The following is an 11,985-nucleotide window of genomic DNA, read 5'->3' as shown; positions in this document are numbered from 1 at the left end:
CATCAAGTGAGTATCTGATTCTTAGAACAATAACCTACTTCTTTCCATTTTCATCCATCTCCCTGACAATGAAGCATTCCATATGTCTTAATGTACACAAGAGCATCTGGAAATATTTTGATAATCTGAATATTCATTAACTGGAAAACTATTCTGAGAGATGAATACCACTATTGGTAATTTTGCCAAGATCTCAACTAGAGAAAAATCTGGATTAGGAAGACTGTTTCTCCATGGGCTAAAAAGAGAAAATAGAATTAAGAGAAAACATCTGCTCAGACTCACTTATCGCAATCTTAAAATGGGAACTGGCAGTCTCTGTATTCAGTAATATGGGAAATAGAGGCATCTAATTAAAGGTGTCTTAGCTCTTCAACCAGAGCCTCTGTTGGTTTTGGCAATATACATGCTTTTATCTGCTCAGTATTTTTTCTTATGACCACCATAAGTGTTTATTTTTCCTTAAAACTTAAAGCCCTAAAATGTAGGTACTCTCTTCCCAGCATGCACAGAAAGGAAAAATTTGGTGTGCAGGGGCCTTTAGAATCAGACGTGAAAAAATTCTTAATTAGCTTCTGGATTCAGGAAATTGGGGATAGAGTCACTAAAGAGGCTAAGACAGCAAAGGAGGGTTGAAGCACTTTTAATCACAGAATAGTAAACAATAGTACAAACCATTAACAGCTCACCCAGTGGCCGTTGTCCTCCTATAGCCCTCAGCTCACCCTCTCCCACCCCCAACTCCCCGCGTACCATTGAGTAAAGAGCAGGGTAGGAGGTGGATCCAGCTAGGGACCACAGCAATCCTAGCCACCCATCCATGCTTGTCTGTTTCTATACAACTTCACGCGAAATATTCCAGCTCTGAAGGAACCGTGCAGAATTTCGAGCTGAACTTGGCTGCTCTAATTCAGATGGCCAGAGCCATGGGCAGCAAGGGAGGGGACAGTCTGGAGCCAGCATAATTCAAGATGCAGCCAAATCTGGAATTGAGGTGAGTTCAAAGGGGACCAGGCAAGGCCTAGTGGCCCCAGTCCAGAATTGTGCCCCAACCCAGGCAATGAAACTCATGCACATGCACAAATGCACATGCACACACATACACACAAACACACACACAGAGCAAATAACATTATTGAAAGAACCTGGAGGCTATTAAATACAAAATGGCAAAAATTTTTTTAAAAGTGAAAATATATGCTTCTTTGATTCTCTTTAGTGCCCTGCAGACCCTGTAGTCACAGGAGGGTAGATGAGGAGAGGCCCAAGAGGAGTAGGCTGCCAGTGGGCCGACAAGTCCATGTGTGCTGAAGTCCCCACACCAAGTGCCTCACTCTTCAGCCCAGTAGCTGCCTCCCATGTGACCATTCACTCGATTGGCACCATTGCTGGAGTTACCGCCACGGGGGCTTTTTGTGCTGGTGGTCACATCTTCTTCCTCTGAGCTGCTCTCCACATCGCTGCGATCATCCTTAGATACCTGGGTGGGATGCACCAAAGGCAGAAAAGGTGAGGACGGAAGTTTTCTGGAATCATAAGACAGACTAAGCCCACAGAGCCCATCTTTGGGTACTATTCCCAATCTGGCCTACTTTCTGGTGGCACCTGACTCAAAACATTATCTGGACCATGGCTACTGTGGTGAATATCCTTTGTCTGCTTGCTGGGTTTCTCTCTCCTCCTCTCTGATTCTGTTCTTCATGGAATAAGAATTTGCTCTGGTAGAGGGGTGTATCTTTCAGGAGCAGCCTAAGAGAGCTGAAATCCTTCACTGAGGTTTAGATTTGAGGGAAACTCCAGACACCCGTTTCCCTCTTCCACCTCAAAGAACGGAAAAAGCCAACACACAATCCAGATGGCTGTCATCACTGCTTCTATCTGCTAGTGGCTGCGGCCACTGCAGTTCATATTGGTTATCTTAAGTTTTGCTTTATTGCCAAAGCTGATCCATAACTGGGCCTTTTTCAGTAGTTCTACCCTTCCTGGGCTCAACTATCAGCACGCTATGACATCATTTCTCCGAACTTCTCCCTTTTCCCAGTAGCAAGATCACTTCTCTTGTGCAACTTCAGCATCCTCGAGAAACAGATGGTGAAAAGAAAAGCGGATTGGCAGTCAGTGAGAAAAGAATCCCAGCCCTAATCATGCTACTATCTGTGAATCTTTATCTCTTAACCTCAGATTTTTCATTCTGTATTTTCAAATGAAGAGTTTGGATTAGAGCTGTGTCTTCCAATCTAAACTACCCTGCATATCAAGCAAACTATTTCAAATTCTCTACCATGGACCATAAAAGTAAAGGAGAAAAATCCAGTGAGACCTGTGTCAGACTTCTGACCTCCAGAACTGAAGGATAATAAATGTCTTTTTTAAAAAAAGGTGAAAGAGAGAAGGGGTGAAAAAGAGACAAAACTACAACTGCTGTTGCCAAGGAGTGGGGCACTTGCTTTGGTTACTGTAAGATTCTATAGCTGGTGACCTCTGAACCCAGACAACTAACTTACTTACTTGATCTTTAGGAAATTTCCACCAGAGGGCAGAGTATGTCTAGATTTGAAGCAGGGAGGCTCAAAAAGGGGGAAAAAGATAATAAAAAAGGAAAGTAAAACAGAAAGGAAAATAAAGAGTAACTCTGGGGCTAGCCCTGTGGCCAAGTGCTTCACGTGTTCCACTTCGGCAGCCCGGGGTTCACCAGTTTGGTGCCTGGGCACAGACCTACACATCACTCATCAAGCTGTGCTGTGGTGGCATCCCACATAGAAGAACTAGAATGACCTACAACTAGGATATACAACTATGTACTGGGGCTTTTGGGAGAGCGAAAAAAAAAAGAGAGGAAGATTGGCAACAGATGTTACCTCAGGGCCAATCTTCCTCACAAAAAAAACCCCCAAAAAACCACAAAAGAGTAAACTCTACTCTTGCCCCAATTTAGGAAAAAGAATCTGGCAACTTGAGCTCTAGTCAACAACGGCACCACAAAGCCAGGAGACAGCGTGTGTTCTGAGACAACACAGGGGAACAGAAAGGGAAACAGGAAGGAAGAGCAATACGTTCAGACAGACATGCTTCACTGAACACTAGGAGCACAGGTACACTTACATGCAAGAGATGAAACTGTCCAGCTCCCACCAGCCATAGAAAAAAGGAAGGAGGTGAGAAAAGAGTGGAGAGTACAGAGTCTGGGTTTAATCCTTCCTGGATAGGTCACCTGGTCAGGAAAGAAAAGCAAGGGAGAAGAGAGATGTCCAGTAGCTACAGCAAGATGCACACGCACACTGAGCAAGTTCTGAAACCAACTGCAGCCATAAGGAACAGTGACACAGAGATCATATATGCCCGAGTAACAGCCCATCCCTTTGTCCTAGAGTCAGTATCTTCTCTAGCAGAACCCCTTCCCCTTGGGATTCTGTATTACTGAAAGCTGAATCCCCAGCCCTTGGGCTAATCAAGGCCTGACTGCTTCAGAGCTTACAAAATTCAGTTATGAGTTTTAGCATAAATGACACCTTTCTTTGTGCTTTGGGCTCTTGGCATAAGATGGATTTGAAACCCTAAATACGCATCTCACTTAGGACCCTTGCCTCATACAACAGTGGGGTGAGGCTGGTACTTAGACCCTTGCATAAACCATATCTTGAACATCTCAGTGTGGTTATCTTGGGGTGGTTTATAAACTACCACACCACTCCTAGGCAATCTAACATCTCTGCTTTTATACAATTTATATCTTGGAGCTCTGCATATTATTTCCTTTGAAAAAAAGCTCCCATGTTAAAAACAAAAATATGAAATTCACTGGAGTAGGGAGGAAAGGGGTAGGAAATGGTTGAGGCCATCTCCAAACGTAATCCTGTTCATTATTTAAGGACAGTTATTCCTAAAGGACAGGAAGAAGGCAGATCCTTCCTCTTGCACCTAAAAGGTGAAAACTTTGGAGCCCTATGCTTTTTGCTGGGTCTGCTTGTATGGACGGGGCTCACCAGGCTAGACAGAGAGAGAAGGTCTATTGAGTAATACCTATCTTCCCACCCAGCCCCAAAGAAAGAAGTCATTTTCATCCTCACCTTTCCTCGGATCAAGGCTTTGAAGGCAATTCGCATGATTAGGTAGGACCAGATGATGTGCAGAACCTGCAGGATCAGGAGAAGCCCATTGAAGAGCCACCAGGAGGGATAGGGCCCGATCATCTCCCAACTCTCAAAGAGTGTCGTGTTCAGAACCCTAAAACAGGGAGGCCAACGGTCAGATTCTAGAGGCAAAGCCAGGCACGCAGGGATGAAGCTGAGTTCCCTGGGAAGCAGAACCCTGTGTGTTTTCTCCTGATACCTTCCATCTGTTGAAGTTCCAGGGATATTCATCCACAGTGAGAAAAGAATACAGAAACAGGCCCATAGAATTTTCTATCTTTAGGGACAGGTGAAAATATATAGATCTTAGGGACTGATGAAGTAAGTCATATTATTAATCGCTTCAAATGTGCAGAATTTCACAAAATTGGGACAGCAACAGGGTCATAATCCTAGGAATTACTCAGCTCCTTAGGCACATATGGGATAGTCGGTAGAAGATTCCGTCAGAATAAGAAGAATCTCCGACCCACAGAGTCGTTCACTTTGCACCATAAAGTAGCGAGTGTCGAAGTGCGAGTGTGTGTGCTGGTCAGGGTGGGAAAGGAAGAGGGTCCAGGGCAGGAAAACAAGCAAGAAGAGCCTGAGAATTTTGTAATTAATGCAAAAGAAGGGAAAGGAACTACTCAGGCATAAATGAGGACTCTTTCTCAGGATGAATCAGGAAAGCCACAGCTAGAAATCTTGTGCATGGGAATGGAGGTCCTGTGAGAGTCCACAGAGGGTCCGGTCAGGCCATGGAAAAAGCAGGGCAATAGAGTTACTAGTGATCTGTTCCCTAAACTGGCAAAAGGTATTATTAGCTACCTACCTATCATGGCTCTCCAGCCCTAACACTTACCAGAATGGATAGATTCCTAGACGAGTGGCCACAAAAACAGCACCGAAAATCACAAAAAGGGTGTCACAGAGGCGCTGATACTTGGCATAATTGGCCAGCTTGGCTGCCTGGAGAAAGGAAGATAAGAAGTGAGTTGGGGAGAAAGCCAGTTCTCACATAGCAAGAAAAGGAGAGAAAGAGAAGCATAATTAGGAAAGAGGGGTTGGGGTCTTACCTCCAGCAGGAAGTCTGAGGCATCATGTAGACACATGACCAGAGTTCCCACACGAACCATGTTGTTGATATAGGAGAAGGTGATGAGCCCGATGGTGGCCAAGTGATGCACAAACATAATCAGGAAGTCCTAGGAAGGAGCGGAAATAGAAGAGGCAGCTAAAGGCAAGGCCATAGAGATGCAATCCAACTAAATGCCCTGCATGGTTCTCTGAGGATCTTATCCCACCCATTAGAGGTTCCATTCTGCTTAGACTCTACTCTCCTTTAGGGCGCTCCCCAGCAGCTAAACCCAAACTCTTTACATTAGTGACTGACCCATAATCTATGTTAATATAGCTCAAAGCACAGGAAAGACCAATTTTCTCTGATAGTTGCAGAATATGTAGAGCATGGATGCTGAGCTGACACTTAGGAATAATTTCCCAGGTGGCAGTCAGACATACAAGCCTTAGATATCCCTGAGATTCGAAGAGTCTCCTACTTTGAGAAAGGAAATTTCAACCAAAGGGAGCTAAGAGAAAGGAGAGGTTTGTGGAGGGGCAAAGCTAAACTCTTCCAAAAAGTTTCAGAGAAATGCTAAATAATCCATCTTACTGCAAACACAACCTACTTTGATTTAAAGCTCTAATTTCTTCTTGGGTTCAAATGCCCAGGTTAGACCTGGAGAAATCTCTGAATACGTGGAGTTATCAGACACATCTAATAAATACTCGGCCCAGTGAGGGACAGAGAATGGGAGAAGACAGGTGAATTTGGGTCAGAGAAACAAGAATGAAAAGTCTGTGCTCCCCAAACAGACAAATGCAATGGTATGTTCTAGTTCTTGAGCTGGGGATAGGTTCACAAGTATAGATTCTAGTATGTTTTAAAACTTACATATATATTACAAACCTTTTTATATGTGTGATGCGTTAAAATAATATTATTATTTTTGGTGAGGAAGATTCGCTCTGAGCTAAAAACTGTGCCACTTTTCCTCTATGTTATACGTGGGTCACCACCACAGCATGGCTTGACAAGTGTAGGTCTGCGCCTGGGATCCCAATCCACAAACCCGGGCCACTGAAGCAGAGCACACCGGACTTAACCACTACACCACAGGGCCGGCCCCGAAATAAAATTTTAATAAGGGGTCCTGTGTCTCCTGACCACAGGAGAGGGAGAGGTATCTGAACTGAGTATCAAACTTCTAGGTTACACAACAACTAATAACCCAGATTAGTTTCAATCCATTCCCACAGATGCTAATCCTGGTTTTCCTCACCAAAGATAACCATGAGTTAGTGACAGATTAGGGTTAGAGCTGCTGGAACCACATTATGTCAGGTGGACACCAATAAAAGGTGAAGATTCTGTCCTTTCTGTCTGCTTATAAAAAACCTAAGTCATTTCCAACTTTGTCACTATGTGGGCAAGTCAATTCATTTCTCTGAATCTTTGTTTCCCCCAAAAAAGCAAGAAAAGGGTAAACTAAATTATCTAAAACCCCTTCCAGTTGACATTCTTTGAGTAAGTGAGGTCACCAAGATGTGAGAACAGAGAGAGAACAAGGGTCTCTAATGCCAAACAAAAGCCAGACCCAGCTTTTCTGGAATCAGGTCTTTTCCTGGATCAGGCCTTGCTATCCCTAAGTTCTAACTAGTTTTCTGAGGTTTCTACATGTAAGAAATTTGGAGAAAAATAAGGAAAAAGGTATGCTTCTTAGCTGGTTAACTGTTCTCATCCTGGCTGCTCTGAATGTCTCAAATATACCTCATTTCTGAAAACATGACAAAGAGCTAATAATCCCCTCAAACCTCCTTTCTCCCTCTTTTGTGATCCTATCAGGGCAGAGAAGCCCTCACAAATGGCAGTAATGTAGCTGCTAGAAAGGAGGATGCGATAAGTTAGGGAGTTGAGGGAACCGATGTCCTTACCTTTCTTTTAATGTCTGTAAACTGAGAAAACATAAGAGACCAATAGAAGGCCAATTCCATGATATAATAGTAATAAAGCCCACTTGTGAGAGACTGGAAGAGAAACAAGTAGTTAGAATACCAGCTAGTCAGAGATTCATTCCATTTCTGCAACTTTCTTTTTCTTGGAGGACCAATATTAGACTTCCTCCCTCCCTGTTATCTCCCTAGATCTGCAACAGCTAACAGACTTCGGATTGGTGTGGAGACTTCGACCTCTTCCCCCTGCCCTTCCACACACATATCTTCAGCTCTCATCTTTCAGAGATCAGATAAGGTTAACACATACTACAGCGCAATCAAATCAGTGCGCCTAGAATTCTGGGCAGTTAGCGCTTTTCAGGGGATTAATACACTCAGGCCTTCCCTTCTTCCTCTCTGTTAGCAGCCCCCTGACATTTTTCTAGTATAGATTAGAAGCAAGGTGCTCTTGAGGGGACTCCAAGTTATCCTTGATTCAAACGGGATGCTTGAACTAGAAAGCACCTCCTTAAGTGCCAGGAAACTGCTTTCCTTTCCAGCCCAATTAGGGTGAATATAATGGGGAACCTGGAACAAAAAGATCACTGGATTTCACTGCTGTGGGGGCCCCAGAAATATGAATATATGACTCAAAGAGACTCAGCCCCTAATCCCTCAAGAATATCAAGGAAACATGCCATCAGCCCTGGGACAGGCAAAGGTACTCGCCCCATCCCACCTGACACACCCACACAAGGCCCCTGTCTTGAAAGGGCTCCCATCCTACCTGATATGGATAGCTATGCCAGCACTGTCTGGTGTCCCAGAACCAAGTTGACTAAGAGAAAAAAGGAAAGATAATCCAAGTCAGCCTTCAGGATTCTCTCCTGGCTCACTCATGTAATTCCCTTCTTTCTAGGCTAGGGGCAAAAGACAGATGGGAAGGAAAAAGGAACCCCCTTGACAGAATTTAGGAATCCTTAAAGAATCAATAAATGGCTATACTTTTCTCCTAGAATGAGAAAGTGTTATACAAATAGAAAAACCATGCTTTGAGGTAAGTAAGAGTAAGGAGAATTCTAGGATAATTTTTGGAAACATCATGACTTGGGACATAGGAAATAGGGAGGCAGGAAGACAATGATTCCATTTGATAACCGAGAGAGATCTCCATGCTGAAGAATCAAAAATCAAAAGTAATCATCTCTAATGGAGTTTCAATTAAGTCCTTTAAGGAATTTGTCCATTTCATTTAAGTTGCTGAATTTATTACTATCAAATTGCTCATAATATTTTCTTATCATTTCAGTGTCTACAGGATCTATAGTGATAATTCCTTTTCTTCCTGATATGGATAATTTGCATTTTCTCTCTTTTTTTTAGGGATTTGTCAATTTTAATCAAACCTTTCAAAGAACCAACTTCTGGCTTTATTAACTTTTCCCACTGTTTGTCTAATGCCTATTTCTGGTTACTTTTTATTTCTTTTATTGTTTCTTCTAACTTACTTTGGTTTTACTTTGCTCTTCTTTTTCCAGATCTTAAAGTGGAAACTTAGATCACTGATTTTAAAGCCTTCTTTTTTCCTGATATAAACACTTAAGGTTAAATATTTCCCTCTAAGCATGTTTCAGCTACATCCCACAAATTTTGGTATGTTGTATTTTCAGCATCATTCAATTCAAAATATTTTCTAATTTCTTTTGGTGATTTCTTGTTTGATCTATGGGTTATTTAGAAGAGCTGTTTAACTTCCAAGTATTTTCTAGATATCCTATTATTATTGATTTCTAATTTAATCTCATTATCATCGAGAACACATTTTGTAAGCTTTTAATATTTTTAAATCTATTGAGACATTTTTATGGCCTAGCATATGGCCTATTTTAAGTGATGTTCCATCTACACTTGAAAATTATATATATTCTTCAGCTGTTGCTATAGTGTTCTATAAATGTCAATTAGGTCAAATTGGTTGATTGTGTTATTCAAATCGTCTATATCATTAGTGATTTTTTGTCTAGTAATTTAGTCAATTATTGAGAGAAGAGTATTAAAATGTCCAACTATGATTGTGTATTTGTCTATTCTCTTCCTTCAGTTCTGCTACTTTTTGCTTCATGTATTTTGAAGCCTCAATTGTATGACTTGGAAAATAGTGTGGTAGAGTGAAAAAAAACATGGAATCAGGAATCAAAAAGCCTGCAATTTTTGTTTGATTCTGACAATTAACTGGAAAGCGGGAATAATACCTGTTTTTCCCACTTTAAAGGGTTACTGATTCCACTTCTCTATCTGTCTCATCCTTGGAAGAACAGGATTTTTGTCAAGTATTTTGTAAACCATCACGTACTATGCTGATTTAATTAACACTAATATTATAAGCAGTATTTAGGGGACAAACAGTAGGGTTATGAGGCTACTGAAACCAGGCCCCAGCCAAAAGACAATCTATTTAGCATATAAACCTGGGCTACAGGCATCACAGAGAGGAAGAAAAAAGATCTAAAGGTATCTAACTCTTATCTCTAGAGATGTCAGCATGATAGAAGCCAAGAGAGGACCAGAGAAAGTTTAGACTCACCGGCCAGAGAAATCTAATTCCGTAGCAGAATATACATAAATAAAAAGTGAATCTCCACCTGGGAGGGCAAAGAGGAGAGGTCAGATGAATATCCACTCAAAAGAAAGTCTTTGAAGCCAGGGAAGTCAAGATAGCGGGTATGGGGATAAGACAGTTACTGGTGAGAAACAGAATAAGTTCCCAGAATAAGGACAAATACTGTTGCCTGAAAAGCCAAAGATAGAGATACCTTCCAGCTTCTATTTAAAATAGATTTCCACAAGGGTATTCTGGCTTTGATCTTTTCTTCCATATCAGACTCCCTGATGATAGTATCTAATATTTTCTTTTTACATGACAATGATAAATACAGTGCTCTGTTTCCAGAGGATAATTAGTAAAAACCCAGTAAAATGAGGTATAGTATGTCCAGAAACGGGATGCTTCCCATCAAAATGTCAATGTAGAGCAAGCTGGCTCTATGCGCATCAAGGTATACAAGGGTGTGCACGTCTACCCACGTAAGTGCAGTTACAGGAATTCACTCCCAATCTATTTGGGAAAGGGGAGTAAAATGGAACCACATCTACCTTAGTGGGAAGCATGTGCAATAAACTAAGGGTGACCAGTCTTCTAGTTCTCTTCCTTCCTGCCTATAATAAACTAAGTTAGCCCTCCACATTCATCAACTCTTGTCCTAACAACAGAAGTGATTTCCAAAAAGAAAACTTTAGTACAGTCATACCCCACCCTTCTCCTCACTCCCCACCGCCCTCTGCACACCTACATGCTTTCACAGAATTTGGTGAGCGTTGGGGGCTTGTCCTGATTCCTCCGATGGCGAAACCAGCACTGGATTTTTCGGACATCCCAGTCCAGTTGCTTTGACAGGCCCTCCAGCCTTTTCTCATCAGGATACTGTAGATGTACGACCAGAGTCAGAACATCCCTTTCTCTTCAAACCGTTTATTAAATCCTTTTGACTAGCTGAGTGGCAAAGAGGTGATAACTACAGCAGATTAAGGGATGTTTTATATTTCCAGGATTCATCCCAGAAGTCATTTTTAGTAAGAAGTCCTATTTCACATATCAAGGACCTCTGCCACTCACCTATACACATCCTTGTTTAGTCTTCTCCTTTCAGCCCAAGCTGAGTTAAAAAAGATATTACAAACCCAACCTGCAAAGGCTATCAGTATGTCCTCATCTTAATTATGCACCCAGGTAATGATGGAAGCCGGAGCAGGGAAAAACAAAATCAAGATATGATGTGGGGGAAAAGGGGTGGTGGTGGCTGCTGGGCGTAAAACTCAAATGTACATTAACTCAAACGTATGACTTATTTAAGGAATCCTGGCCCAAAGCTATTTCCCTGAGGGGATAAAGTTTTCCTTATAGCTACATGGACTACCCAAATGTGAAAGATCATCCCATCCTATACTTACTCTTGGAGATACTTGCTCTCTATCCTCCCCTGCCCTATGGGGCAATCCCTCACATGAATCTTCCTCTCTGTTTCTTTGCCCACTTACCTTGGTAATAGATATGAACACCTTTTCAAGGATGGCATTGGGTTGGGTCTGATAAGGACCACTGTCCTGGATGCCAACATGGCGTGCACAAGGTTTGGCAATAAATCTGTAATAGAGAAAACCCAAAAGCCAATTCTAAATATGGTTTGCTAAGCATGAAGGAAAGATCCTGATTAGGGGACCAATGAGAGGAAAAGGGGGAAACACTTGGCTGGGAGCCAGGACATTTTGATTTAGTCTTGAATTCTGCCATTGACTCACTTGAGAAGTGACCTGTTTAAGAAATATTGGAACATAAGCTCTCTTTCCATTTTTCCCTGGCTTCTTATACCACATGTTGAGCTTTCGAGTCAGAAAGACCTAGATCAAATCACTAGTCTACCATATAGTGACTGTATGAACTTGGGTAATTTATTTAATCTCTGTAAGCCTCAGTTTTTCATCTATAAGATGCAGATAATATCAACATCCTTGCTACTCAGTTTAAGGTCCACAGATCAACAGCATTATTGGCTTTTCCTGGAAGCTTTTTAGAAATGCAGACTCTCAAACCCCACACAAGACCTGCAAAATCAGAATTTGCATTAACCAGATCCCCAGGTGATTTATATGCCCATTAAAATGTTAGAAGCACTGGTCTACTTTACAAGAATCTTCTAAGTATTCAGTGAGATAATATATATGAAGACCCTGGCAAAATGGAGGTGCTTAATAAATAGTAGTTTTCCTTATATCAAAAGATCAAGATCTTATTTGGAGGGAAAGTAGAACTGAGATTGAGCTCTTC

The 11,985-nt window shown here is 41.9% G+C and overlaps 1 protein-coding gene across 4 annotated transcripts in view; it reads right to left on the bottom strand.

Annotated features, from left to right (window-relative positions):
- Nucleotides 1-627: 627 nt before the first annotated feature.
- Nucleotides 628-11,985, bottom strand: part of CERS5 (ceramide synthase 5) — a 28,709-nt gene continuing 17,351 nt past the window's right edge. For 2 of the 4 annotated variants that reach the window (XM_046684488.1, XM_046684496.1), the window contains exons 2-10: nucleotides 11,199-11,304; nucleotides 10,450-10,584; nucleotides 9,688-9,745; nucleotides 7,891-7,941; nucleotides 7,104-7,196; nucleotides 5,186-5,314; nucleotides 4,972-5,078; nucleotides 4,068-4,224; nucleotides 628-1,480 (exon numbers count right to left, since the gene is read on the bottom strand). In XM_046684488.1, coding sequence (XP_046540444.1) covers nucleotides 1,331-1,480; nucleotides 4,068-4,224; nucleotides 4,972-5,078; nucleotides 5,186-5,314; nucleotides 7,104-7,196; nucleotides 7,891-7,941; nucleotides 9,688-9,745; nucleotides 10,450-10,584; nucleotides 11,199-11,278 — 960 coding nt within the window. In that variant the 5' untranslated portion in view covers nucleotides 11,279-11,304 and the 3' untranslated portion in view covers nucleotides 628-1,330. Of the gene's footprint in view, nucleotides 1,481-3,102; nucleotides 3,212-4,067; nucleotides 4,225-4,971; nucleotides 5,079-5,185; nucleotides 5,315-7,103; nucleotides 7,197-7,890; nucleotides 7,942-9,687; nucleotides 9,746-10,449; nucleotides 10,585-11,198; nucleotides 11,305-11,985 lie in introns of all 4 variants that reach the window. The other 2 variants (XM_046684480.1, XM_046684478.1) reach the window with 2 other exon arrangements.

The sequence above is a fragment of the Equus quagga genome, chromosome 1, assembly GCF_021613505.1.
Source record: "Equus quagga isolate Etosha38 chromosome 1, UCLA_HA_Equagga_1.0, whole genome shotgun sequence".
Lineage (NCBI taxonomy): Eukaryota > Metazoa > Chordata > Mammalia > Perissodactyla > Equidae > Equus > Equus quagga.
This window is presented reverse-complemented; position numbering and strand designations above follow the sequence as displayed.